This window comes from Molothrus ater, chromosome 1, assembly GCF_012460135.2.
Source record: "Molothrus ater isolate BHLD 08-10-18 breed brown headed cowbird chromosome 1, BPBGC_Mater_1.1, whole genome shotgun sequence".
Classification (NCBI taxonomy): Eukaryota; Metazoa; Chordata; class Aves; order Passeriformes; family Icteridae; genus Molothrus; species Molothrus ater.
This window is the reverse complement of record NC_050478.2, coordinates 8,589,053-8,602,489: the sequence shown is the minus strand read 5'-3', so window position 1 is coordinate 8,602,489 and position 13,437 is coordinate 8,589,053. Positions and strand designations below refer to the sequence as shown.

Below are 13,437 nucleotides of genomic sequence, written 5' to 3'. Positions count from 1 at the left end.
GATCTTATCAAGTGATGAGTAGGGAGCTAAACCTGAATGTGACCAGTCAGCAGCTAAGAGCCCACCCATTTATGCACCAAAGGCCAAAAGTTCAGAAAATATTCCAATACAAAACATTCTGCCTGCAATTTTAAGGTTTCTGAATGGCCAGTCCTGGGTACAGGAGGCAGCCCAGGAGAGTCCCAGCCTGAGCAAGTTATTTTAATTCCACTCTCAAAGCAGAGCAGCTCCTCGGTGCACCTCAGCTCCAACCCTCAAACAGCTGCACTGGGCTGACAGAGAGCAGGCACTGCTCATCAGCAAACAGCAGAACACCTTGAATATACAGAGCTACTGCCCAAATTCCTCAGTCACATCCTCCTGCAGCAATGAAAACTACCCACTCAACCTAGCAGAACACCAAGGAAGAGGAAACTAATGCCTCTGGAATGACAATAAATGTAGAGCAGTTGATTTACTCCAAGGGCTCAGCTCAGTGGAAAACTACGTACAGTAAAATTTGTTTACTACAATCACTTGAGTGATTATTAGAGAAGACAGAAATCTACTTGGAATATTTTCTCCTTTTTAGAGTGAAAACCACTGGCAAAGTCTGAACAAGTCTATTACTAAAAAGGAATCATAGAAAAATGACAGAATAAGTGAAATGTTTTCTCCCAGAAAGAGCAGATCAGTGTAGCTAGCAGCTTGATTCCTGTCTCATTAAAGAACACACATTCTCCCCCAAAACAACCCAGAGCACACACACTTCTCTATCTTTAGAACAGTCATATTGTTGAAGAAGCCCATGCCTAAGCTCTCTTCCTCTCTCCCAATTTAAAACTGAAGTAGAACTTTGAGAATAGGAATTTAAAGCTCAAAGTAGAAAAATTTAAGTATTAATTTAAACATTAAAGTAAAAAATATTTTAAAAATTAAGTTGGGAAAATTCAAGTACTAGCAAATTCTATTTAAACCACCTAGCTCTATTAAATATTTAAAAGCAAAACCAAAACATTAATTGCGAAATTACAAACCACAAATACTTTGTATTTATCCAATTTTTAAAGGCATCTCTTCACAATGCTCTATATTCCTCAAGGCAAGTACATGTTTGGCATGATCTAGCATTGGCTGACACATGCAAAACAACATCTTCATTAGAATCTAAATGTGCACTGCTCTAAATGTTAGAGTACAAAATGCCAGAATGGGAAAACAGAACAATGCAATTCAGCTTAGAGAACTGAACATGGAAATATTCTACCTACCTGTCCCAGTCGTCATCTCCAGCTCTTCTTCTCCAAGACCTTTCTGCACCAGGCTTATCAAACTGATCAAAGTCATCATCTGTAAAAAAAAGTGACTACATTAAATAATCCTTACTGAAACTGAAGCACAGAATAGAACTCTCCAACTAGTTAGAAAGTGGGCTGTGTTCATTGACAGCACTGGGCACACTTGGGGAGTAACTTCCCAAAGATGTACAAAATTCACTGAGTTCTGGCTCTCCATTTATTCACAAAAGTCTTACAAATTCATATAAATACCCAATACACCTATACAAATGCATTACCTAACCCCACCTACCCCTGCTTCCCATTAAAATGTATTAAAATGAGTCCAAAGTTCTTTTTACACCTGCACAATCTCTTGGTTGAATTAAGTCAGTGGGCTTCCAAATGGGTCTGTGGTCTTCTGAGAGCACAGTGACCTTTTTACTTCTGCCTTGCTGGCAGGCTTTGGACCCCTTGGCTATAGCTCAAGTTTCAGGGCCCAGGTGTAGGTCACAGTTTCTTCATTTTCACAATAGCTCCAAATATTTATCCTGCTTCTTCAAACACAGTAAGACAAGTAACTGATTTATATCCTTAGCCTTAACTACTCTATCTGCTAATAATTAACTATTCCCCATTACTTCTACTCTTCTTGGTATACTCTTAATCATTATAAATTGTTTCTATCCTCCTAACTAAATCTAGCTAAACTCTTAACTCTTTCAGTTTCTTTAAACCTTTGATTCCAAATGAAAGGTTGCCAAAGCAACCACACAGATGGGATTTTCTGAGTGGGAATAGGAGTGTGCACGTTGTTTAGAAGATGCAAAACCACCTTTTTCTACTTTTCAATTAGCATGAAGAAAACAGACAAATACCAGCATAGAATTACAGAATCATTAAGATTGGAAAAGACCTGTAAGATTGCCAAGTTCAACCACCAACCATGTTCACCATTAAAACATGTCCTCAAGTGCCATATCCACGTTTTTGAACCTTTCCAGGGATGATGACTTCACTTCCCTGGGAAGGCTGTTCCAAAGCTTTACAATCCTTTCCAACACGCAATCTAAACCTCCCTTGGCACAACTTGAGGCCTTTTCCTCTCATCCTGTTATCCCTTGTTACCTGGGGTAAGAGACAGACCCACCTGGCTACAGCCTCCTCTCAGAGAGATAAGGTCCCCCTGAGCCTCCTTTTCTCCAGGCTGATCCCCCCAGCTCCCGCAGCTGCTCCTTGTCAGACTTGTGCTCCAGACCCTGCACCAACTTCCCTGCCTTCCTCTGGACACAATCCAGCACCTCAGTGTCTTTCTTGTAGTGAGAGGTCCAAAACTGAACACAGGATTTGAGGTGTGGCCTCACCAGAATCAAGGAAAAAGGATGATCACAGCCTTTGCCTTGCTGGCCACACACACAAACCAAGATGCCCTTCTTGGCCACCTGGGCACACTTCTGGCTCATGGTCAGCCACTATCAACCAACATCTCCATGCTTCAACAATAAAAAACCCCAGCATGTACTACACAGCTTTGCCTCTTCTCACTGTTGCAACAAGGATCACCTAAAGGAAACAGAGCATGAGCTAAATCATGGGCAAAATCTGCCAGTGAAGGTCATTCCAGAAACAGCAGCTCCCCAGAAATACATGGAACTGAGATGCAGTGGAGGTGAAGATAACATCATCTGCCAAATCTCTGCTTGCCTTGGAGGCCACAAGCTCATCCACTAACACTGAGCCTGCAAAGGCAATGTGAAAATAGGAGTGAACATCAGGACAGCACAGGGCAGGTCAGCAGCAGCAATGCACACAAGAGGGAAGTCAGGTGGAAAAACCATCAGTCATCTCAACTGGGGCAGTAAAACCACCAGAAGTCACTCAAGCAGGTTACACTCTCTACCTAAACATGCACTTGCCTTCCAAGAAACAACTGCTGCTCCATATTTCTCTCAATAAATACCCTAATTTAGCCCACCACTTCCTCTTGCATAGCTTAGTTTGCAAATGACAACTTTGCTACTGAAATATGTAAAAACTTCCATTTCTCTGCAAGAATATGCAAAGGTCATTTGCTCTGTTCAGACATCATGTCTTGTCACCAGGAAACTGGAAGCACATACCCTCACATACCCTCAACCTCCACTCTCCCCTTCTCTGACCGCAGCCCAACAGAGAATGCACAGCTGGATTCACTCTCTGTTCACACATTTTAACAACGTGGGTAACAATCCAACAAGTGGACAAAAGTTATGCTCAACAGAGGGAAACCTGCTGCAGTTGAATGGCCTGCAAAATACAGCCTGCAAGGACAAAATCCAATCCTTGCAGCCTGACACTGAATTGGGATTGCTAAAATGCCATAAATCCACTTACCCTCCTGAGTCTATTTGCATTCAACTCTTTGACCAAGTACACTGCCAAGGAACAACTGTTTTATTGAACTGTGTTTTTTGGTTGGTTGGTTTCTTTAATAAATCTCCAAAACCAAATCTGTCTTCAGCTCCTTAAACTCAGCCCAGTATCCTTAAGTGAATATTTCCCATATACAATGACAAACCTACTCACTCCTCACTCCATCTTATCAAAATATCAGTGTTAGTGACTGATGGAAGTTTAAAAGAAGGTAAAAACATTAAAAAGAGAAAATGCAGATCTTGCAACATCACTGTATTAAGAACATTCAAACCAGAAATTTCAATCATAAATAGCTATGAAAGAAAGAATGATCAGTATGAATTATGATACAACAGAGGACAAGTGTGGCAACTCTTTTATTTTGAAACAGTAGCTAGAAATAATTCCCCTTGATGAGGTTCTCCCCTTTACTATCAACAGATATGTCTATATTTTATCTTTTATATTTTAACTGACTTGCATAATCTAAATCCATTGAAAACAGTTGTTTTACAGGTCTCTGCTCAAATATCTCCATATTGCAACCTCCTATTCCAATTTCACTCACAGAGGAAAATCAAACAAATACACAAGTATTTCCCATCTTCCTCCTGAACACTAAATTAACTAATTCTGTGGTGTCTGTGGGGGAAAAAAAAAAAGGTCACATTGCTCTCTTTATGGTCACTCAAAACCATGCTGCAGTGCCTGTCTTAGTGCACTGACATTTCAAGGGCACGAACATCCTACACTGACACTATTCTTACAGCTGGATTACAGTAATCCACTGACTTGATGTAACCACCACCAAAGATTATTTTTTAAGGTAAAGCAACTGGTTTGGCAGCAATCCAAATAACGAGTGTCCAAATATTGCCTAACACAGCTCAAGAAAATTATCACCAGGAAGACTGTAAATTCTTTTTAAGGTGTGCCTGCTTGCAAGATATATTTTTTCATTTCAGGCACCCCTTTAGCACTAGAGCTGCATTATAAAACCAGGAGCACTTGAAGATCCTTCACACAATCCTTCCAGAGATGGACCTTCACATCAGCCAGTTTAAATCTAGACAACACAAAATTACACACCAAACCTTTCTTCTCTCCACATAGAATCTCTCCACAGCACAGTGAAACACTTTTTGACAGAACTCATGGTTGACTTTTCCACCTAGATATCAAAGTTTCACAGCCATAAAAATGTTTCAACCTATTACTACTGCTAGTGAAGAAATTATAACAAAGGACAATCCAAGTTCCTGGCAAGTTTCTGAACCCGGAAAGTGTGGACCTGAACTCTCACCACTCAGCCAACATCATGAACCTCTATGCTCCAGCTCTTCCAACCCCTCCAAATTTCTTACATCTTACTTCTTATTTATGAGCAACTTCTACCAAAATTCAGAGCTGAACTGCATCCAGCAAAGCTCCTTTCCCAAGTGCCCTCCAGCAGGATGCACACAAAATCCTCAAAATGACTGGTGCATTTGCCTTAGTGACCACACCTTGCAAGAACTGCTCCTCACGTCCCCTTCACCTCCCTGTTCTCATCTCAACACACATGATATAAAGATCTTTGGGACAGAAGGAGACAGCTTTTCTTTTTTATGCTTATTTGTTCTGTGACAGCTGACACTGAGTGTTACAAATTATGCCATTTTGACATTAAGGACTGTCAGAGCCCAGAGCAGGTCGTAGCTTTTCTTTAGAAAAGGAAGTCACAACAGTTACACACAGCATTCTATGCCAGCTTTATTTGTGAGACAGCAGCTCTGAAATGGATTCAGGCCTTGCACCTGCAATGTGCTGTGATACCTAACAGTGCTCATGAGGCATCATTTTCTCTCCACTTCTGAAACCACACAGACATTTCTTTTTCTTTGACCTGTCTAGGCAATAACAACATAAAATACCAGTAAATAACAATCAATGTAACATTTATAGCTGCTGCTCCTTGAGAAACTTTTATGTCAATGTTTGTGTCACAGGTGGTAAAATGCCTGTAAAACATTAACTTGTACAGAAATAAAACCACTCAGCATCAGCAGAGTTCATAACCACTGAAAGCAACAGCCAAAGTTTAATTTTTTTAAAAAAATAATTCTCAGTATTACTGTGTGGAAGATGGTAGGAAAAAAATGGATGATGGAAATCCATGAAAATAAGGGTTTAAAGCATTCAAATGCCTATGGCAGGGAAGAAGTTCTGTATCTCTTGCAGCACTGGTACACAGCAACTGTTGCTAAGACACGCCAGGCACTGGCCACAGCTCCTCCTCCAGCAAAGCTCACCAAGATGATGGTTGTGCATCAGCTGGGTACCAACTGGAAAATGCTGATAGGTGATCTCTAAACACATTAAGCCCCCTCTGATTTCCAGGCAAAATCAGCAAGTAAACCAAAAAAAAACGCACAGCAAACCAAAAGAGACCTATGGAACACTAAAAAAAGCATGAAGTGAATAAGGAAGCAGAACAGGCCCGTTAAAGAGGGAAAACCAAGGCAACCCACAACTTGGCTCTTCCTAAAGTGGCAGGGAAGTTTCAGGATGCTGCAGAGAAGGACTAATGCTGGCCGATTTGTCAGAGCAGCCTGTCATGCAAGGCTCTGGCCAGCTGTGAAGCACAATAAACACAAACACACTTGGGCCCCTGTGGCATTCACATTCTCTGAAAAATCCCTTTGCCCAGGATCTTCCTCCTGGGAAGCTGAGAAGCCTCAGAGAAAAGGAAAACAATTCTGATCTCATTTGCTTCTCTTATGTTGTGCTCACATATGGAATGTGTTTGGAGATTGTTTCATTGGATTCTCCTGTGAGTTGTTTTCACTGTGGCCAATCAGGGCCAAGCTGTGTTGAGACTCTGGAGAGAGTCACGAGTTTTCATTATTATCTTTTTTAGTATTTAGTAAGTATCCCTTTTGTATTCTTTAGTAGTTTAGTATAATATTCTGTAATATAATATAGTATTATAGAGTAATAAATTAGCCTTCTGAGAACATGGAGTCAAATTCTTCATTCCTGGCTTCACTGGGGCATCTCCAGCAAATCCAACAGGCCCCACACTAAAAGGCTCCTGTTTTATTGATATTTACCCTGGTGCTGCACCAGCAGTGCTGCAAGTTGTTCCATACAGCTTATGTTCTGGTTTTATGATATATGGCCAAAACTGGTATCTTTTTTCCTGTTCAATAAGAACAGATCATCCACATCAGAAATCCACAAAATACAAGCCTCATTTCTTCTCTGGCTGTGCTGATGGCAGTTTCTAACTCTGTGGACACCCCTTCAATAAAATCCTCACTAATTTTTTGTGTAAAATGGAAGTCTTAGGCTGCACAGTCAAGTCTCACAAGCGTAGGAGGTGAATCAGCAGAACACTGCAGAGCTCTTAACATCTTCAAATGGTACTAAGAGCCTGAAAAGGTAGTCACACATAGCAACTGTTGCTACGATGGAGTATTTTACTGCAGTGACATGGCCAAGACTTCTGGAGGAAGGAAAACACTTGACAACTGCATTTTCAGTCCTCCCAGACCTACACCTAAAAGCTTTCTGGAACACTAACCAGATGCTGTCTCACAAACCTGAAGAATTCAAAATTCTACGTTCTGGTTTGCTTCAGCATTACACTTTCATGAACACAAAGCTTATTATTGAAGTTTTAGGCACTGAAGACTTCTCCTGATTGAAAACAAGATGGAGATGCCACAATGATCCTCTAATTCAATGGATTAAAAAGTCCTACATACTCTTTATCCAACAGGTCTTTCAATGAAGTGACTAAAACTCACTGCTTTGGGGCAAAATAAAAATAAACCAAATATGATTCTTTGATAGGTAAGGGAGCCAGTAAAATAAAAAAATGAAAAAGAAAATAACAGAAAATTAGAGAAGAAAAGGTCATTTACCACATGAAAAACACCATTTCAATGTTTTTCAAATAATACTGAATATAACAAGCCCATCTTGCTCTATCCCATTCAAAACACTAAACATGACAACTTGGCAGCATTTCAAGAGCAAGACTCCAGCTTAAAAACATTTTACCAGATTGTTTTTATGTAATAACATATTTCTACAAAATATATTTCTGCATATTTCATTGTTAAAGGTTACAAAACAGACAGGAATTGTAAAAACTTGATTTTCTGCACCTGAGTACACCATGTGATAATAGCTAAACAGTGAACTGAATTTTGGTATCTCTTGCCATGCAACACAAAAAACAGGTTTCATGAGCAATGTGTGTGCCTGTAGCACAGGCTGGCAAGGTAACTGTACTGTTAACATCAGTTTAACAGAAACTTCTGGTAACAAATCCTGACAGCATCTGGCAGGAAAAAAACCATGAGGTCAACAGGAATTTCTAAATCCAAGTCTGTGCTACAAACCCAACACTTCATGAAGCCCACTATAAATCCAGTCCCACTTATTACAAAATAATCAACCTTCCTACAACATCACAAAAATCATGTTCAGCCTCACTACCACATTATGCACAAATACACCACACTGAAACACAAACAGTTCAGTTTATCTGTTCAGGGACAGATACCAGACAGCCTTGATATTGGTAAACAATTACTCATAGAAGCCCTAAGTACTCGGTGACTAAGTATAACAACCCAACAACTGCCCAACACGTTCCTCAATTAGTGTATTTCATGTTTTGTTTCCAAATTATTTCTGTAGACAAAGTTTAGCTTCCTCAAAGACATAAAGCAAAATAAGGTACTACAGGAGAGAAATTATTTTTATCTTCTTATAACCAACTTTATGCTGTCTGGAATTGAAATTTCTTAATCAATGCTTGAAAGAAATAGGGCCTCTTCTTCCTTTTCTTTTTTAATTAATAAACTACATCTAAACCCAAAAATACCAAGTCACAGAAAAAAATCTACTTTCAAAGTCTGATTGAAGTAGAAAATATATTTGCTTTGGAAAACCAAAAGTGCCATAGTCTTTGTATTACAAATGCTGAACAGTGAAGGAAAGCTGAGAGCTTAAATGAAATCCACATAAGCTTGGTTCCTAAATGGATTTGGACACTGATGAGAAAATGCAACTCTCCAGAAACTCTCCAGCATCCTTCAGAGCAACCAAAAGTTATAGTTAAAATTGAAGCTGCATCACAGCACAACATAACACAGGGTGAATCACATCACTTACTTGGAAGTTTTTTGGTCAAGCCTCTGAAAGCCATCATCTTAAATTATTCTGACAACAAATTCTATGTGATCTAAAATCTGAGGTGTAGTATTTGATGCAAAATAGTTTGGCCTGGCTTTTGTAAAAACAACTGATACTAAGGCTATGTTTATTTCAGATGACTTGAAAAGAGAAGACATTCAGAAGAGTGAGACCTTGTCAAAAAAGCAGAGATTAAACATTGCTGTGTTTAAAGGACAGCTCCCTGCCTCAAGCACACTACTCAGCACTGGTTTCTGGCACTAGCCCCTAGTACAATACTACATACAACACAGGTGCACAGGTTCTTGGTACACCCTGAGCATATTATTTCATGAACTGTGAACTCTTTAGACCTCTAAGACACGGAGTTTTAATGTGTGCATCACCCAGGCACAAATGTAGAATCCATTTCCAGTCCCTGGAGGCCACTGCTGAATAGCCTGAAGCTCAAGTTCAACTGAATCTGTCACCCTGGACAATTTCTACTGCATCCTTGGACAGTGATCCACAACACACAGAACCTACCACACATGCTGTGCTAGCAGGATCAGCTTTGCTCCACTTTTTATCAACTGCTTCACAAGAGGCCTTTAAAGCCCTGACATTGCTGAGAGTGCAACAGCAGACCTCAAACATGCTCAGGTTCAGTGAAGCTGCTGACAGCCTCAGAGGTAAAGAAACAGCCATTCTGCTACTGTTCATGCAAGACTTCCAGCAGGAAGGGACACATCTGTCAATGGACCCTCTCCAACTCCTCCTCCACCCCATCCCATGTCATGACTCACAACCCCAAGACATCTCCACCCAAAGTCTTCCAGGCTACTGATGTTCATCAGAAGTAAACTAATCCAAAAAGAAAATTTACAATAATTTTCCCTTACTGCAGTATGGCAGAAAATGAAAAGTTTCTCCTTGCTTTGTTTTGAACATGGTTTGTTGCTTAACCTCTCCCTAAATGAGACTAATATCGAGCTGCACACTGACTCCAGAAATATCAATATAAATATCAAGAAAAAATGTCAGCATTTATACAAAATGGTTGTTACCTTATATGATCATTAAACCATGCAGAAGTCCAGGTTTGAAGGGACCCTCCAACACCACTTGGTCTCCCATGAAAAAGGGAGCCTAGAGGAGATAATTTATCTAGCACCCTGTCCAAACATATCCCAAAAGCCTCCAGTAACAGAGCTTCCATCATGTCCCTGAGGAAATTTTTCCAGTGACTGATTATCCTCCCTGTTAAAAGTGTCTTTCTTGTAGCAAGTGAAGCCTCTCCTGGTGCAATTTGTAGCCACTGTCCCTCGCCTGCTCTGCATGGATCCTGGTGAGGAGAATGCCTCGATCCTCTCTATACTCACCTTTAAAGATTATGTTACTCAACACTCAGTGTTTCCTCTGGTTCTGTTTTTGTGTGTAAAATTGGAACAAAGTTTGGGAACCAGTGCCTTATCAATGAGCAACTATGAGCCCTCAAGGTCCCTCATCACTTGCACACTCACCTCAACTTCTCATGTTTCAACATGCAGCCATTCTACAGCTTGAAGCAGGTTGGATCAGGCTGATTAGCTAAAGAATTTGCAAACTATTATGCAACTGTGAATTACTCCCAGAGACCTCACAGACCATCACTTCAAAATTTTCTGGTTTGTGAAACCCAACACCAAAAGAGCCTCAACCTTCATCCTTAGAAAGCTTTGCTGCACCAACACATCTGGTCACAGAAGTACTTGTGAATTATTTATTCCAAAGAATCACACCAGTATTTCCCCAAAACTTGAAAAACTATAAATGAGCAATGAGTCCATACATGCTGTCCAATAGACACATCACCTTCCTTCCATCAAATACATTGAAATGTTCAGCCAACACAGACATTTCACATTTCATTCTCAGCCCTGTAACACACCCTTACAGAGGACTTAAACTTTAATCTGCATCCTCAAAGCCAAAACTATACAATTTTGTCAGCTGTCATGCTACAATGTCAAATTAACACTAATTTATATTCCCAACACCTATTTTGTACTATTTTACCAATCATTAGCCTGCTTTTTTTTTCTTTTAAGAAAGCAGAGGGGTGCTGTTATGCCCATATTTTAAAGTCTTTTCCTCACCCCAAAAATTCAAAAACTAAATTCCAAACATTAATTTCTACAGTTAAAACTTTAAAACAACCAAAACCACTTAGTTTGGGGCTTCTTTCACATGCTACCACTACTGACTTTAGACAGCAGTCCCCTCCCAAAAACAGCTGCATATTCCTTTTCTGTAAGTCCTAGGCTTTCTTGACTGAGCTTTAAAAATGTATTTAACAACCTCAACCAGGAATTTTCCCTGAGTAGTCACATGGACCACATAAGTGTGTGACCTGTGGGTTCCTCCATTCAGCAAGTGTTGCACCAAGAGTAAACAAACACTGTCTATATGGGGCAGGGACCATATTTAAGTGGCCACCATTTACTGATGAGCACAGTGTGAATGCTGAACAAACAACTGCTTGTGCCCACTTAAAAAAACAAAGGGATCCCAATTCACCCCTGGACACAAATGGGAACTCCACAACAACAAAAATCAGCCTTGAAATGGCAGTTTCACCACTTTCTTGAAGGTTGCCTGCTGCAGTACATGAAAGCACGTTCATTCAGCTTGAAGCAGTTTTAAACATGAGAACCAAAATGCTTCAAAAGAGAAACTTTACTTAAATTATTCTATCCTCAAAATACCACAAAAACTTCCACCTAGCACATGAATGGCAACCTTACTTCCACATCACAAGTGGAACCACAGACCCGAACCACAGAAATTAGCACAAAGACTTTTGAAAAGTAACTCAAATATCGCAGTATATTTAATCCTATTATAACAATGCTCAAGGTATTAAAATATTTGCTGTTTTACCACTAGTGCTGTCCTTCCTAGCCTTCTTCCCAAACTCAAATCCTAAATTTGGGAATTTCTTAGTAACATTTACCTTTATGTACGGCAAGACTTCCCATAAAAATGTAATTATGGATAAAAATGTAATTATGGTTATATTCCTAGTTACCCATCAAATCAACCATGGAGCACAGTCAGACCCCTCAGCTGAGTGAGCACTGAACCAACCACTCCTCTCCTCCTCGACAACAACTTACAGAGACTAAATCACCAAAAACTTTTGTACAGACAAGGACAAGTGGGTCAACTGACCACTCTGATCAGCCTTTATCAAAAACTGCTACTCCTAATGAAAACAAGCACAGAAACACACAAATCCTCTTAACTTTATCACTCCTGAAGACTCCAGAAAAACCCCTGAAAGACTTTCTTTTAATCACCCAACCAAATGTTCTCATTTTAAAGTCTGCGTAATCAGAACCACAGAGCTGTCTATTAAAATGCCATGTGTACAAGTATCTGTATTCATGCAGAAGCACAGTGGAACAAACACTTCAGAGTCTTGGAGTCAAACACTGACTTCATTTTACACTTCTCAAGTGAGATCCTCTACTTCGTGATAGTCTTCGAAATAAATTATAGCTATGCTGCAGATTAAAGACGTGTTACTCGAGCCACACACCTGTACCAGTAAAAACTATGTGAAAAAATACCAATCATCCCTAGAGGTGTTTAAAGAACGACTGGACATGGCACTTAGTACCGTGGTTTAGTTGATACGGTGGTGTTCGGCCATAGGTTGGAGGGAGCGGTCTCACAGATGTTTTCCATCCTAACTGACCCTGTGAATGCCTTTCACTAAAACCCACCCACGTCCCCCGAAGGCCCCGCACCCGCGGCGAGGCCGCTGTCCCTACGGGCCCTACCCCGCCGAGCGGCCGCAGCCGCTCCCTGCCATGGCCGGTCCCAGGACCGGAACGGCGCTGCCAGGACCCCGCGGTGCCAGGGCCGCTCCTTCTGCCCCCGATCCGCGCCCCCAGCCCCGGCCACGCGGGACGCGCCGCCCCCAGCCGCGCCCGCGGCAGCGCCTAGGCCCCGGGCGGGCCCCACCAGGCCCGCGGTCCCCTCACCCCGCCGGCCGCGCCGCCCCGAGCCGGCCCCGCTCCCCCGGGCGCGGCCCCAGCACCCACCTGCGCCTCCTCCCAGCGCGGCAGCCATGGCTCTTCGGCCGGCCCAGGCGGCGGCGGGTCGCAGCAGCGCCGCGGTGCCGCCCGCCGGAGCGGCGGGTGCCGGTGCCGCGGCGAAGGACGCGGGCGAGGGGCCCGGGAAGGGCTCGGATTCAGCGCCCGGCGGGCCCCGCTCCCGCCGCCGGAGAACAACAAACTAGCACGACATGGCGGCCGCCACCGCCGTCGCCGCCGCGCTGCATGCTGGGACGGTGGCGGACCTCGGGCCTTCCCTCCGCGGCGGGGGCGGGCGGGCGGCGCGCGCCGCTGGTTGGTCAGGCCGGCGCCCCCCGCGCGTGCGCGGGGCGTGAGGGCGGGGCGCGTGCGCGGCGGGCGGGGCGCGTGCGCGGGGGCGGCGTGAGGGCGGAATGGCGGCCGGGGCGGGGCACGGCACGGGCAGCGCTCTCTGTCCCGGCTGCGTGCGGGGCGGCTGAGCCGGTGTTGGTGCAGGCTCCACTGGCCTGCACAAACAGGGGGAGTGGGAGGGAAAG

At 42.7% G+C, this 13,437-nt stretch overlaps 1 protein-coding gene across 5 annotated transcripts in view; it reads right to left on the bottom strand.

Moving 5' to 3' along the window:
• RBM33 (RNA binding motif protein 33) overlaps nucleotides 1-13,086 on the bottom strand; it is a 99,832-nt gene extending 86,746 nt beyond the window's left edge. For 4 of the 5 annotated variants that reach the window (XM_036399908.2, XM_036399917.2, XM_036399926.2 and 1 more), the window contains exons 1-2: nucleotides 12,911-13,086; nucleotides 1,251-1,329 (exon numbers count right to left, since the gene is read on the bottom strand). In XM_036399908.2, the coding sequence (XP_036255801.1) occupies nucleotides 1,251-1,329; nucleotides 12,911-12,938 (107 nt within the window). In that variant the 5' untranslated portion in view covers nucleotides 12,939-13,086. The remainder of the gene's footprint in view (nucleotides 1-1,250; nucleotides 1,330-12,910) is intronic. The other variant, XM_036399933.2, reaches the window with a different exon arrangement.
• Nucleotides 13,087-13,437: the final 351 nt, after the last annotated feature.